The sequence below is a fragment of the Chiloscyllium plagiosum genome, unplaced genomic scaffold, assembly GCF_037043375.1.
Source record: "Chiloscyllium plagiosum isolate Xiang-an unplaced genomic scaffold, Cpla_swu_hap1 HiC_scaffold_46, whole genome shotgun sequence".
NCBI lineage: Eukaryota > Metazoa > Chordata > Chondrichthyes > Orectolobiformes > Hemiscylliidae > Chiloscyllium > Chiloscyllium plagiosum.
Window position 1 is genome coordinate 7,842,275 of NW_028270184.1, and position 16,138 is coordinate 7,858,412.

At 49.3% G+C, this 16,138-nt stretch overlaps 1 protein-coding gene across 1 annotated transcript in view; it reads left to right on the forward strand.

Annotated features, from left to right (window-relative positions):
• The window catches only part of LOC122543998 (neurexin-1-like), a 1,169,973-nt gene that overhangs the window by 281,677 nt on the left and 872,158 nt on the right, over nucleotides 1-16,138 (forward strand). Inside the window, exons 10-11 of the mRNA XM_087983596.1 lie at nucleotides 6,120-6,501; nucleotides 7,658-7,848. Of these exons, the coding sequence (XP_087839722.1) occupies nucleotides 6,120-6,501; nucleotides 7,658-7,848 (573 nt within the window). The remainder of the gene's footprint in view (nucleotides 1-6,119; nucleotides 6,502-7,657; nucleotides 7,849-16,138) is intronic.

Here is a 16,138-nt window from a genome sequence, read left to right on the forward strand (position 1 = left end):
GCACTGGAGCGTGTCCAGCGGAGATTCACACGGATGGTAGGTCTAACATAACGAGGAACTGCTGAGGATCCTGGGATTGTATTCATTGGAGTTTAGAAGATTAAGGGGAGATCTAATGGAAACTTACAAGATAATACATGGCTTGGAGAGGGTGGACGCTAGGAAATTGTTTCCGTTAGGCGAGGAGACTCGGACCCGTGGACACAGCCTTAGAATTAGAGGTGGTAAATTCAGAACAGAAATGCGGAGACATTTCTTCAGCCAGAGAATGGTGGGCCTGTGGAATTCATTGCTGCAGAGTGCAGTGGAGGCCAGGACGCTAAATGTCTTCAAGGCAGAGATTGATAAATTCTTGATGTCACAAGGAATTAAGGGCTACGGGGAGAATGCGGGTAAGTGGAGTTGAAATGCCCATCAGCCATGATTGAATGGCGGAGTAGACTCGATGGGCCGAATGGCCTTACTTCCACTCCTATGTCTTATGGCCTTAACATCCCTTGTAAACCTCCTCTGCACCCTCCCCAAAGCCTCCTCCTGGTAACGTGGCGATCAGAACTGCACGCAATATTCCAAATGTATTTTGTACACCTGTAACGTAACTTACCAACTTTTATATTCGCTGGCCTGCACGATGAAGGCAAGCATGCTGGATACCTTCTTGACCACTTGTGTTGCCACTTTCAGGGACCTGTACACCCAGATCCCTCTGTATGTCAACGCTCCCAATGGTTTTGCCATTTATTGTATAAATCGCAGCTGCATTTGATCTTCCACAATGCATCTCCTCGCATTTGTCTGGATTAAACTCCATCTGCCATTTCTCTGCCCCGATCTGCAAACTATCTACATCCCTTCAACAAACATGCCAATTATAGAGTCATAGCAATGTACAGCATGGAAACAGACCCTTTGGCCCAACTTGTCCATGCTGACCATAGAATCATGGAGATGTACAGCACGGAAACAGACCCTTCAGCCCAACTCGTCCATGCTGACCATAGAATCATGGAGATGTACAGCACGGAAATAGACCCTTCAGCCCAACTCGTCCATGCTGACTGTAGAGTCATAGAGCTGTACAGCACGAAAACAGACCCTTCGGTCTAACTCATCCATGCTGACCAGATGTCCTAAGGTAATCTAGTCCCATTTGCTAGCACATAGCCCATAGCCCTCTCAAGTCATATAAATGTACAGCACAGAAACAGACTCTTCAGCCCAACTCATCCATGCTGACCGTAGAGTCATAGAGCTGTGCAGCACTGAAACAAACCCTTCGGTCCACCTCCTCCATGCTGACCATAGTGTCATTGAGATGTATAGCACGGAAACAGACCCTTCAGCCCAACTCGTCCATGCTGGCCATAGAGTCATAGAGATGTACACCACGGAATCAGACCCTTCAGCCCAACTCGTCCGTGCCCACCAGATATCCTGACCTAATCTAGTCCCATTTGCCAGCACTTGGCCCATATCCATCGAAACCTAACCTATTCATATACCCATCCAGGTGCCTCCTAAATTGTGGTGTCATCCGCAAACGTACTAATCAGACCACCCACAATTTCGTCCAGATCAATTAAAGATATTTCAAACAAATACGATATATTTTTACACAATATGCAGCAATGACACAACACAGGCATTGACAGAGAGAAGGGAGAGGGACTGGAGACTTTTAGAAAGAGAGAGAGAGACAAACGGAGAAAGAGGTATTCAGTGAACGAGAGAAAGAGGCAGAGTGAGAGAGAGAGACTGACTGTGATATACTTCACCCTCCTTTCTCGTCTTTCATTCCTGACAATATGTCAGGACATAGCCAACACGTATAGATAACCTTTCACAGATAAATTAGAGTGACAAACAGAGCGTGATATATTATTTACAGTAATTACAACCCTCAAGACAGAACTAGACAACGAACATTTGCTCCTGCTTTGTTTCTGAGTCAAGGACTTTAGTCAATCATTGCTCATTTGAACTTGGAGGATGCTCAGTCTCCATTCTAAATTGTCCCATAGTGCCCAGGGATGTGCAGGTTAGGGTGGATTGGCCGTGCTAAATTGTCCCATAGTGCCCAGGGATGTGCAGGTTAGGGTGGATTGGCCATGCTAAATTGTCCCATAGTACCCAGGGATGTGCAGGTTAGGGTGGATTGGCCATGCTAAATTGTCCCATAGTGCCCAGGGATGTGCAGGTTAGGGTGGATTGACCGTGCTAAATTGTCCCATAGTGCCCAGGGATGTGCAGGTTAGGGTGGATTGGCCATGCTAAATTGTCCCATAGTACCCAGGGATGTGCAGGTTAGGGTGGATTGGCCATGCTAAATTGTCCCATAGTGCCCAGGGATGTGCAGGTTAGGGTGGATTGGTCGTGCTAAATTGTCCCATAGTGCCCAGAGATGTGCAAGTCAGGGTGGATTGGTCGTGCTAAATTGTCCCATAGTGTCCAAGCATGTGCAGGTTAGGGTGGATTGGCCGTGCTAAATTGTCCCATAGTGTCCAGGCATGTGCAGGTTAGGGTGGCTTGGCCGTGCTAAATTGTCCCATAGTGTCCATGCATGTGCAGGTTAGGGTGGATTGACTGTGCTAAATTGTCCCATAGTGCCCAGGGATGTGCAGGTTAGGGTGGATTGGCCGTGCTAAATTGTCCCATAGTGCCCAGGGATGTGCAGGTTAGGGTGGATTGGCCGTGCTAAATTGTCCCCATAGTGCCCAGGGATGTGCAGGTTAGGGTGGATTGGCCGTGCTAAATTGTCTCATAGTGCCCTGGGATGTGCAGGTTAGGGTGGATTGGCCGTGCTAAATTGTCTCGTAGTGTCCAGGGATGTGCAGGTTAGGGTGGATTGGCCGTGCTAAATTGTCCCATAGTGCCCAGGGATGTGCAGGTTAGGGTGGATTGGCCGTGCTAAATTGTCCCCATAGTGCCCAGGGATGTGCAGGTTAGGGTGGATTGGCCGTGCTAAATTGTCCCATAGTGTTTTGGAATGTGCAGGTCAGGGTGGATTGGCCGTGCTAAATTGTCCCATAGTGCCCAGGGATGTGCAAGTTAGGGTGGATTGGCCGTGCTAAATTGTCCCATAGTGCCCAGGGATGTGCAAGTTAGGGTGGATTGGCAGTGCTAAATTGCTCCATAATGTCTCGGGATGACACCTTTGGTTGCACGCAGAAACACATTGTCGTCAGCATGTCATGCTTCAAGTGGTCCCAGATCAGATGGAAACCGTGACCTCTCTATTCTCTGTTCACATGCTTCAGCTGTTACAATGATAGTATGAGTCTGCCTCCAGAAGGCGCTGAAAGTGAGGCAGCTCATAACAAAGGCACAAGTTCTGGACTGTCATTTTCAGGAACCCTCTGGGCTCATGACTGTCCTTAAGGGAGGGGAAATTTGCTTTATTTACTCGGTCTCGCCTACATGTGACTCCAGACCTCACAGCAATGGCCCAATCAACCCACTCACTTCAACTCTGAACTGGCTGGTCATGCTGTGACATTCCTCACAATCCACTGCGTTGGAGTATTCCAGAGGGCTGGAAGAAATAGGAACAGAGCAGGCCATTCGGCCCCTTCCAGATTGCTCCGCCATTCAATGGCTGATCTGACACTCCTCACTTTTCCACCCTTTCCCCTCGATTCCCCGACTGATCGGGAATCTCTCTGTCTCAGCCTTCAATATACACAATGACTCTGCCCCACACACAGATCTCTGAATCCCAAAGACTCCCAAGCCTCCTGGAGCAGAAATTCCTCCCCATCTCAGTCTGAATTTGGCACCCCTTTATTCTGAGTTTGTACCCTCTCTGGTCTTGGACTCTCCCATGAGGGGGAAACATCCTCTCAGCATTGAACCTGTCAAGCCCCTCAATGATAGGTCACCCCTCATCCTTCCAAATTCCAGTGGGTCGATGTCCCAACTGTTGCTCATGAGACAGTCCCTCCGTACCAGAGTCCCCTAAACTTGGGATGTAAATTGGACAGGTATTGGCATCGAATAGACTGAATAGTGCGGGGAGTGTGTGTGTGTGTGTGTGTGTCTGTGGGTGTGTCTGTACCTGTGGGTCTGTGTGTGTATGTATTGGAGGGATATGGGCCAGGTGCTGGCAGGTGGGACTAGATTAGGTTGGTGTATCTGGTCGGCATGGACGGGTTGGACCAAAGGGTCTGTTTCCGTGCAGTACATCTCTATGACTCTATATGACTGTGTGTGTGTGTGTGTGTGTGGTCTGTGACTATGTGTGTGTGTCTGTGTCTATCTGTGGGTTTGTGTATGTGTGTGTCTGTGGGGGTGGGGGTGTGTGTCTGTGTTTGTGTGTCTGTGTGTGGTGTGTGTCTGTGTATGAGTGTGTCTGTGTGTCTGTCTACCTGTCTGTGTGCGAGAGTGTCTGTGTGTGGGGGAGGTGTCTGTGTGTGGGGGGGAGGTGTCTGTGTGTGGGGGGGTCTGTGTGTCTGGGGAGAGGAGAGGTGAGTGTGTGTGTCTGACTGTGACTGTGTGTCTGTGTGTGAGTTTGTGTGTGTGGGAGGGGGAGGTGAGTGTTTGTGTGTCTGTGTGTGTGTGGTCTGTGTGTGTGTGAGAGAGTGTCTGTGTGTGGGGAGGGGAGAGGTGAGTGTGTGTGAGTGTGTGACTGTGACCATGTGTGTGTGTCTGTGTCTATGTGTGTGTATGCCTGTGTGTGGGTTCGTGTGTGTGTGTCTGTGTGTGTGTCTGTGTGTGAGTGTGTGTGTGTGTCTGTGTGTGTGGGGGGAGGTGAATATCTGTGTATGTGGTCTGTGTGTGTGTGTGAGAGTGTCTGTGTTTGGGGAGGGGAGAGGTGAGTATGTGTGTGTGTGTTTGACTGTGATTATGTGTGTGTATATGTGAGTCTGTGACTGTGTGTGTGTGTGTGTGTGTGTGTATGAGTGTGTGATTGTGACTCTGTGTGTGTGTGTGTAAAACACTCCAGATACTGAACTAAACATTGGAGAAGCTGATCAGGTCTGACTGCATCTTACCTTTCACTCATTCATGGGATGAGGGGGTGGATAGCTGGACCAGTATTTAATTGCCTATCCCCAGGTGCCCTGAGGGCAGTTAAGTGTCAAATACAGCATAAACGGTCTGGAGTCACATGTAGGCCCCGACCCAGATGGGAAAGCAGTTTCCTTTCCTAATACAGATCCTGGAGAATCAGCTATCAGCAATGTTTTCATTGTCATCATTAGACTCTTCATTCCAGATAGACCTTTCCCCAAACTGGCCACAGTGGGATTCAAACCCAGTCCCCAGAATGTTCCCCAGAGAGGCAGGGGGGGGCTCTGGATTAATCGTTCAGTGATAATACACACCGGGACGTTGACTCCCCTCTCAGCGGGAGTGAAAGAAACAGGGATAATGTTTCAACTTCAGCGTAGCCCTTCATCAGAACCCAAAACAGTCAAGAAACATTCTGCAGAAGAGTCATCATGGACTCGAAACGTTAACTCGGTCCATCTCTCTGTCTCTCTCCGTCTGTCTCTTTCTCTCTCTCTCTCTTTTTCTTTCTTTCTGTGTCTGTCTCTCTTTCTCTATCGCTCTCTGTCTCTCTCTCCCTCTCTCTCTTCATCCTGACCCTCTCTCCCTCCCTCTCTCTCTCTCTCCCCCTCTCTCTCCCTCTGTCCTCCCTCCCTCTCTCTCTTTTCTGGTGCTCTCTGTCTCTCTCTCTCTCTCTCTTTCTCTCTGACAAACAGGCGGTTGTGTGTGGGTGATGCGTGACAGATGACAGGTGGGTGATGGGTGTGTGTGGGTGACAGTTGATGGATGATGGTTGATGGGTGACGGGAGATGGTTGATTAGTGATGGTGGTGTGTGAGTGACGGTTGATCGGTGACGGGGATGGGTGATGGTTGATGTGTGACGGGGATACGTGACAGGTCATGGTTGATGGGCGATGGTTGTGTGTGAGTGACGGTTGATTGGTGACGGGGATGGGTGACGGGTGATGGGTGATAGTTGATGGATGATGGTTGATGGGCGATGGTTGTGTGTGTGACAGTTGATCGGTGACAGGGATGGGTGACGGGTGATGGTTGACGGTTGATGTGTGATGGGTGACAGTGGGCGTTCCCTGGTGTGACCCTCCATTCTCCTCCTGCCGTCTCCAGGGCAGATGGCCGGTGACCACACGCGGCTGGAGTTTCACAACATCGAGACAGGCATCATGACGGAGAAGCGGTTCATCGCGATGGTGCCATCCAACTTCATCGGGCACCTGCAGAGCCTGCGCTTCAATGGCATGGACTACCTGGACCTGTGCAAGAACGGGGACATCAGCTACTGTGAGCTCAATGCCTTTTTCGGCATGCGGGACATCATCGCTGACCCGGTCACCTTCAAGACCAAGTCCAGCTACCTTGCTCTGGCTACTCTACAGGCCTACACCTCCATGCACCTCTTCCTGCAGTTCAAAACCACCGCCATCGACGGCCTCATTCTCTACAACAGCGGGGACGGCAACGACTTCATCGTCCTGGAGCTCGTCAAGGGGTGAGTGTCCAATGCCACGTGACTCCCTGCCAACGCCTCCCTGGAATCCCCACCCACCCTCCGGGGGAGCCATACTGAAAGCTCCCCGCCCTCCATGTGACTCCTTACCACTGCTTTCCAAGAATGCCAACTACCTCCTCCCATCTAGGGCGATGCCAAAGCCCTCCCTGTCCCCCCCCGGTGACTCCCTACCACTTCCTTCTGAGAATCTCACCCACCACCCCCCCTCCCTGGACCCCGGGCCATGCCAAAAGCTGCCCCTTCAGGGTCCACGTGACTCTTTACCAACACCCGCCCCACTGGACTATGCCAAAGCTCTGTGTTTGGACCCCACGTACTCCTGGGAGTCCCACCTCCACTTGCGTCCCGGGGCAACGTCAAAACCTGGCTGGGTGGAGTGCCCAAGTGACTCGTTCCCAAGACCCAACCACTCTCCCTACCACCAACCAAGAAGCCCATCCTTCAGACCCCGCAGTGAAACCTCCTCACTCTGGCCCTACATGACTCCTTCCCAATCTCCCCAACAACCGAGAAGCCCATCCGTCAGGTCCCACAGTCAAACCTCCTCACTCTGTCCCTACGTAACTCCTTCCCAACTCCCTAGCAACCAAGCATCTCATTCCCTCAGGCCATAGTCAAGCCTCCTCACTCTGGCCCTACCTAACTCCTTCCCAACTCCCTAGCAACCAAGCATCTCATTCCCTCAGGCCATAGTCAAGCCTCCTCACTCTGGCCCTACTTAACTCCTTCCCAACTCCCTTCACACTGAGAACGACTACTCCCGGGCCACGTCAAAACGCTCCCCCGCTTGGGGCACCACGAGACACCTGACCTGGTGCATTCCACCCACTCCACCAGGAATCCCCACCCCAGGGCGTGTGTTGAATTCTCCCCAGGCCTTACAGAGGGTGGGGGCGGAGGAAATCGAGGGGTACGATCCAGGGCGAGGGGAATGGGTTACCCTTCGGTGTGGCCTAGTTGGGCCGAAGGGCCTGTTTCCACACGGTGGGGAATCGATGAGGGGAGGGGGGTGGAGAATGGAGTCGTTGGCAGCGGAAGGGGAGTGGGGTTTCGGGGGTGTGGCGCGTCGTCCATCCAAGACCCTGAAGCACTCGCTCCCCCTCCCCCCCCCACCCTTCTCTCTCTCCCCCCACAGCTACCTCCACTATGTCTTCGACCTGGGCAACGGGCCATCCCTGATGAAGGGCAACTCAGAGAAGCCCCTCAACGACAACCAGTGGCACAACGTGATGGTGTCCCGTGACCCCAACAACGTCCACACCCTCAAGATTGACTCCAGGACGGTCACCCAGCATTCGAACGGCGCCCGCAACCTGGACCTCAAGGGTACGTTCTGGCGGGGGCGCTCAGGAAGGGGGTTGGGAGGCGAAGAAGTGCGAGGTTGGGGGTGAGTAAAGAACTGCCCACTCCTTCGCCTGTGTTGATGAGGGGGTGGCAGGATCTCCTCCCTCTGCCAACAGGTGCCCTTTCGGGGTCAGAGTTTGATCCTGCCCCCGATTGACCGAACCCCCACCCCCTCACCCAGACCTTTCCCCCCTTCTCAGAATATAGGTCTCCCTCGCCCCCCCCCCTCAGCGGGTCAGTGTCTGTCTTCCCACTCCTCCCCCTCTCCTCGCAGTGCCCAGTTTGAGGGCCCAGACAGAACCCTCCATCTTCACGTTTCTCGGCTGCCCCCCCTCAGGATGCGCTGGGTACCCCTCGCGCCGTCTCTCCGCAGTCACCTTTACTGCCGTCCCCGTTGAAGAAATCCAACTCAAGTGTCCATGTCGAGGGGTCAGCGTCCAGAAAAACACTCAGTCTTTCTCGAGTGTTGTTAGTGCTGCCTCCCCCTCCCCCATCCAAGGGCACAGAGGGAGTCTTCCCCCACACTCCAGGCATATGCCTTGATGACAGTGCAGAGTCTGTGAGAGGGATTCTGGAGGTGAGTTACTCACTGTAACCTGCTCTTGTGGTTTACAGTGGTATCTATATGGTGACTCAAGTTGAGCTTCTGGTGAATGGTAACTCCCAGGATGTTGACAATAGGGGAATTCAGTGATGGTAACACATTGAATGTCAAGGGGATGATGGTTAGTTTCAGTGATTGTAACACCATTGAATGTCAAGGGGATGATGGTTAGTTTCAGTGATGGTAACACCATTGAATGTCAAGGGGGCAATGGTCAGATTCAGAGATGGTAACACCATTGAATGTCAAGGGGGAGATGGTTAGATTCAGTGATGGTAACGCCATTGAATGTCAAGGGGGAGATGGTTAGATTCAGTGATGGTAACACCATTGAATGTCAAGGGGGCAATGGTCAGATTCAGAGACGGTAACACCATTGAATGTCAAGGGGGTGATGGTTAGATTCAGTGACGGTAACATCATTGAATGTCAAGGGGGAGATGGTTAGATTCAGTGATGGTAGCACCATTGAATATCAAGGGGAGATGGTTAGCTTCAGTGACGGTAACACCATTGAATATCAAGGGGGTGATGGTCAGATTCAGTGATGGTAACACCATTGAATGTCAAGGGCCGATGGTTAGATTGTCTCTTATTGGAGAAGATGGTCCTGTGTCTTGAACCTGTTTTGTTGGAAAGGGAATGTAGGCCCCACAGAGATTACTGAACTGAGAGGACGTGGCTTCCTTTGATGTTAATGAAGGCAGCCTGCAGTACAGCAAGGAACCAGCAGAGGGAAATGTTTACCTGCAGATGGAGCCCACAGCTGTCAGAGGACAAAACAAACATAAATTAAACCAATCAGGCTTCTCGTTTCTGTTCATCAGCTGGTACTTCAGTTTATTTCACTGTTCTGTCCATTAGGTTCAGGGATTAAGGACCTTTGGTTGGAACACATCCCTACAAATCTGAAAAATAGACCATCAAAAGCTCCCCAGGATTTGGTCATCATGGGGTTAGATACAGAGTAAACACTCCCCAGGACAGGGACAGTACAGAGTTAGATACAGAGTAAAGCTGCGACAGGGTGGATTGTGAGCTGCCTCATGTTGTCGTGAACATGGTGTTGAATTGCCATGTGCCTCAGAGACCAACAGCTCGGCCATCAACCCATCCCTGTGACCTTCAGGAGAAGGAACCTGCTGGATTAGCTGAACAATCAACCCTACGTCAGCAAGTCAGGTCTGGTGTTTAACAGTGTAAGGACACCCGTCCCCTGAGAGTAGGAGAATGTGCAAATTAGGATCAGGAATGGTCGATTAAACCCATCAATATCGCTCTGCGCCCAACAAGGTGACAGAGTGCAACCTCAGATCCTATGTACACCACACTCCTTTCCTGATGAGATTCCAACCGTCTTTTGATAAAGAATAGACTTTGCTTCCACCATCTTTTCAGGGGAGAATCCAAAGTCTTACAATCCTCACAAGGAGTAACGTTCTCCTTGTCTCTGTTTTAAAAGGGTGCCCAGTATTTTCAAACTGGTCAGCCCTCATTCTAGATTTTCCCACAATATCCTCTCCATATTGTTATGGACCAGGCCAAACCCCATCAAAATATTTTAAGAGGGGAGCTGGGACCCTAACTTTTTCTTAATTGAAATGTGCAGCGTCTGTCCCAGATGCAATTTGACCAGTACGTCCACTTGACGTTCAACAAAACACAATTTATTCAAATGCTGTAGTTAAAATGCAACAAAATAAGGAATAACTTAACTCGGTTGGAAAACTTAATCGAATGATAGATGCAGCACCAATAACTAATTAACTGGTTCGATTTGGTAACATCCCATGTAATTTCCCCCCGCCCTTGGGGAAAACAAAAGGCAAATTCAGTAAAGCCAGATCTCGTCTAACGTGTCGTCCAGCAGTCGAGAGTGTGGCGCTGGAAAAGCACAGCAGGCCAGACAGCATCCGAGGAGCAGGGGAACTGACGTTTCGGGCCTAAGCCCTTCATCTGTAACCCAGCAGCCCAGAAAGAGAATTTACAACTTTTGTCTGTAATTGAGAGAGTGAAAAATAAGCTTCCACTTGTTCAAGACCCCAACATCAACTGAAAGCGAAAGATCCCTGGTTCTGTGGCTAGGATCATAACCACACCCAGCCGGGCTGCTTCTATTGTTCCAGCCTTTCATTAAAAACCGAACAACCCAGGCTTCACAAGTTGTTGATCATCTCATTGACTGCTCATCACTTGTCCCCCATCAGAAATTGGGACAAACTTGCCTGCCTTAAAAGTGTGGCACCTTCACAACATCCATCCAATCAAAAACACCCGTCATTCCGGAGATCTGATTTCACAAACTGGAGAGTTTTGGTGTTTCCTGTGGTAGCCATCAATTGTGCCATGTTCTTTCTCTCTGAATCTAATCTTGAATTCTCTTCCTCTCTTCATTTACCTTTCTATGCACTTGGATTCAGTCTTTGTCTATCACTTTACGGTCCGAGAGATGTACAGCATGGAAACAGACCCCTCGGTCCAACTCGTCCATGCCGAACAAATATCCCAACCTAATCTAGTCCTATTTACCAGCACCCGGCCCGCATCCCTCTCAATCCTTCCTATTCATGTCCCCATCCAGATGCCTTTTAAATGTTGTAATTGTACCAGCTACCTCCACTTCCTCTGGCATCTCATTCCATACACGCACCACCCTCTGCGTGAAAAAGATACCCCTTAGGTCCCTTCTAAAATCTTTCCCCTCTCATCTTAAACCTATGCCCTCTAGTTCTGTACTCTCCCACCCCAGGGAAATAGATATCACCTTGCCTATTTACTCTATCCATGCCCCTCACGATTTTATAAATCTCTATAAGGTCACCCCTCATCCTCCGACGCTCCAGGGAAAACAGCCCCAGCCTATTCAGCCTCTCCCTGTAGCTCAAACCTTCCAACCCTGGCAACATCCTTGTAAATCTTTTCTGAACCCTTTCAAGTGTCACATCCTTCCTGTAGCAGGGAGACCAGAATTGCACGCAATATTCCAAAAAGTGGCCTAACCAATGTCCTGCACAGCCACAACATGACCTCCCAACTCCTGTACTCAATGCACTGATCAATAAAGGAAAGCATACCAAACGCCTTCTTCATTATCCTATCTACCTACGACTCCACTTTCAAGGGGCTATGAACCTCTACCCCAAGGTCTCTTTGTTCAGCAACACTCCCCAGGACCTTACCAGTAAGTGTATTAGTCCTGCCCCGTCCTTTCCAAAATGCAGCACCGCACATTTATCTAAATTAAACATTTATATCCATATTGGATTTGGTACTCGGTAATGAACCGGGACAAGTGGTGGGCTTGTTAGTGGGTGAACATTTTGGTGATGGTGACCACAATTCTGTGACTTTCACCTTGGTTATGGAGAGAGATAGGTGCGCACAACAAGGTAGATTTTATAATTGGGGGAAGGGAAATTACGATGCTGTAAGGCAGGATTTGAGGAGCATACGTTGGGAGCATAGGCTGTCAGGGAAGGATGTGGTGGAAATGACAGGGACTACTTGCGGACACAGAGATGGGCTCAAGTGCGTATACTTCAACGCAAGGAGTATCAGAAATAAGGTGGGTGAACTTAAGGCGTGGATCGGTACCTGGGACTACGATGTTGTGGCCATCACGGAAACGTGGATAGATGTGGGACAGGAATGGCTGTTGGAGGTTCCTGGTTACAGGTGTTTCAGTAAGATTAGGGAGGGTGGGAAAAAAGGAGGGGGGGTGGCATTGCTAATTAGAAATGGTATAACGGCTGCAGAAAGGAAGTTTGAGGGGGATCTGCCTCTGGAGGTAGTATGGGCTGAAGTCAGAAATAGGAAAGGTGCAGTCACCTTGTTGGGTGTTTACTATAGGCCCCCCAATAGCAGCAGAGATGTGGAGAAACAGATTGGGAAACAGATTTTGGAAAGGTGCAGAAGCCACAGGGTCGTAGTCATGGGCGACTTCAACTTCCCAAATATTGATTGGAAGCTCTTTAGATCAAGTAGATTGGATGGGGCGGTGTTTGTGCAGTGTGTCCAGGAAGCTTTTCTAACGCAGTATGTAGATTGTCCAACCAGAGGGGAGGCCATATTGGATTTGGTACTCGGTAATGAACCGGGACAAGTGGTGGGCTTGTTAGTGGGTGAACATTTTGGTGATGGTGACCACAATTCTGTGACTTTCACCTTGGTTATGGAGAGAGATAGGTGCGCACAACAAGGTAGATTTTATAATTGGGGGAAGGGAAATTACGATGCTGTAAGGCAGGATTTGAGGAGCATACGTTGGGAGCATAGGCTGTCAGGGAAGGATGTGGTGGAAATGTGGAACTTTTTCAAAGAGCAGATACGACGTGTCCATGATATGCATGTACCTATCAGGCAGGAAAGAAATGGTCGTGTGAGGGAGCCTTGGTTGACGAGAGAGGTTGAATGTCTGGTAAAGAGGAAGAAGGAGGCTTACATAAGGTTGAGGAAACAGGATTCAGACAGAGCAGTGGAGGGATACAGGATAGCCAGAAGGGACCTGAAGAAAGGGATTAGGAGAGCTAAGAGAGGGCATGAAAAATCGTTGGCGGATAGGATCAAGGATAACCCCAAGGCATTTTATGCGTATGTGAGAAACCTGAGAATGACGAGAACGAGGGTAGGTCCGATCAAGGACAGTAGTGGGAGACTGTGTATTGAGTCGGAAGAGATAGGAGAGGTCTTGAACAAGTACTTCTCTTCAGTATTTACGAACGAGAGGGACCGTATTGTAGAAGAGGAGAGTGTGAAATGGACTGGTAAGCTAGAAGAGATACCTGTTAGGAAGGAAGATGTGTTGGACATTTTGAACAACTTGAGGATAGACAAGTCCCCCGGGCCTGACGGGATATATCCTAGGATTATGTGGGAAGCAAGAGAGGAAATTGCAGTACCGTTGGCAATGATCTTCTCGTCTTCACTGGCAACGGGGGTGGTACCAGGGGACTGGAGAGTAGCGAATGTTGTGCCCCTGTTCAAAAACGGGAATAGGGATAACCCCGGGAATTACAGGCCTGTTAGTCTTACTTCTGTGGTAGGCAAAGTAATGGAAAGGGTACTGAGGGATAGGATTTATGAGTATCTGGAAAGACACTGCTTGATTAGGGACAGCCAGCACGGATTTGTGAAGGGTAGGTCTTGCCTTACAAGTCTTATTGAATTCTTCGAGGAGGTGACCAAGCATGTGGATGAGGGAAGAGCAGTGGATGTAGTGTACATGGATTTTAGTAAGGCATTTGATAAGGTTCCCCATGGTAGGCTTATGCGGAAAGTCAGGAGGCATGGGATAGAGGGAAATTTGGCCAATTGGATAGAAAACTGGCTAACCGGTCGAAGGCAGAGAGTGGTGGTAGATGGTAAATATTCAGCCTGGAGCCCAGTTACAAGTGGAGTTCCGCAGGGATCAGTTCTGGGTCCTCTGCTGTTTGTAATTTTTATTAATGACTTAGATGAGGGAGTCGAAGGGTGGGTCAGTAAATTTGCAGATGATACGAAGATAGGTGGAGTTGTGGACAGTGAGGAGGGCTGTTGTCGGCTGCAGAGGGACTTAGATATGATGCAGAGCTGGGCTGAGGAGTGGCAGATGGAGTTCCATCCTGCCAAGTGTGAGGTTGTCCATTTTGGAAGAACAAATAAGAATGCGGAATACAGGGTTAATGGTAGGGTTCTTAGTCAGGTGGAGGAACAGAGGGATCTTGGGGTCTATGTACATAGATCTTTGAAGGTTGCCACTCAGGTGGATAGAGTTTGTAAGAAGGCCTATGGAGTATTATCGTTCATTAGCAGAGGGATTGAATTCAAGAGTCGTGAAGTGATGTTGCAGCTGTACAGGACTTTGGTTAGGCCACAGTTGGAGTACTGTGTGCAGTTCTGGTCGCCTCACTTTAGGAAAGATGTGGAAGCTTTGGAGAGGGTGCAGAGAAGATTTACCAGGATGTTGCCTGGAATGGAGAGGAAGTCGTACGAGGATAGGTTGAGAGTTCTCGGCCTTTTCTCGTTGGAACGGCGAAGGATGAGGGGTGACTTGATAGAGGTTTATAAGATGATCAGAGGAATAGATAGAGTAGACAGTCAGAAACTTTTTCCCCGGGTACAACAGAGTGTTACAAGGGGACATAAATTTAAGGTGAAGGGTGGAAGGTATAGGGGAGATGTCAGGGGTGGGTTCTTTACCCAGAGAGTGGTGGGGGCATGGAATGCGCTGCCCGTGGGAGTGGTAGAGTCGGAATCATTGGCGACCTTTAAGCGGCATTTGGATAGGTACATGGATGGGTACTTAATCTAGGTTAGACGTTCGGCACAACATCGTGGGCCGAAGGGCCTGTTCTGTGCTGTATTGTTCTATGTTCTATGTTCTAAACTCCATCTGCCACTCTTCGGCCCATCTGATCAAGGTCCCGTTGTACTCTGAGGTGACCTTCTTCACTGTCCACTACACCTCCAATTTTGGTGTCACCTGCAAACTGACTAACTCAATTCCTCCTCTGTTCACATCCAAATCATTTAGGCCTCCTGTTTATTTGTCAATCCCCAGGCCATGGTGCTGATGGGAATAGACTCCTTGTGTTGTTGTACAACAATGTGCCAATGTCCTGATGACCTTTTTGCCTTTGACTGTGACTCTTTTATTGACACATTTCCAGTGGCGTTGCAATGTGAAATATTTAGGAGAGGCAGAGATATGGGAAAGAGCGAGAGAGAGAGAAAATGAGAGACTGAAGGACAGTAAGAAACAGAGAGAAATGAAAGGAAATTAAAAATGAAAGAGGGAGAGCGAAAGTGAGGGAAAAAAGAGAGAAAGGGGAAATGAAAGAAATGAAGAGGAGGAGAAAGGAGGAATAGAGTGAGCAGAGGAAATGAAGAGAAAGAGAGTGAAGGAGGAAGAGAGTGAGAAAGAGAAAGAAGCAGGGATGAGAGAAACAGAGAGATAAAGGAAGGGACAAAGAAAAAGAGGAAGAGAGGGAAAGAGAAAAAGATGTTTTTTAAAAGAGAAAGAAGAGAGAGAAAAGAAGACAGGAAATGAAAGAAAAGGAGAAATGGAGAGAGAGAAAGAGGAAAAGAAGGAGAGAAAGAGACAGGAGTGAGAGGAAAGGAAAAAGAGAAGAAAACAGAAAAAAAAACAAGAGAAAAAGATATAAGCAAATGAGGGAAAAAGAGAGGGATAAAGGAAAAGAGAGTGAGAAAGGGAAAAGGGGAGTAGAGAGATAGAAAAATGGGAGATGAGAGAAAGAGAAGCGGAAAGAAGCTGAAAAGAGAGAGAAAAGGCAGAAATAGAATGAGCGATTAGAATATCAGGTGGCTGATCTTGACCAGCACAGACCTGATGGGCCGAAGGGCCTTTATCTTGTCCTGTAGATCTCTATGATTAGGTAAGGAAAGGAGAAAGACTGAGAGTAAGACGAGAAACAGAGGAGAAAGAGAGGGAAGGGAGGAATGAGAAAAGGAGGGGGTTTGAAGGAAGGCCGTGGGAAGGCCTGAAGATGGGCAGCATGCCCGTTGGTTGGTGTGTTCGGTTTCACCGTGTTCCCATCAGTGATGCCCTCTGATACGTGCTCAGTGACTGCCCGTGCCCTGAGGCTGGATTACAGGCAACTGACAGAGTCAGTAATATAACTGGGACATCATTGCCCCCCGCCCCACTTCTCCCATTGTCTAATATCAGAC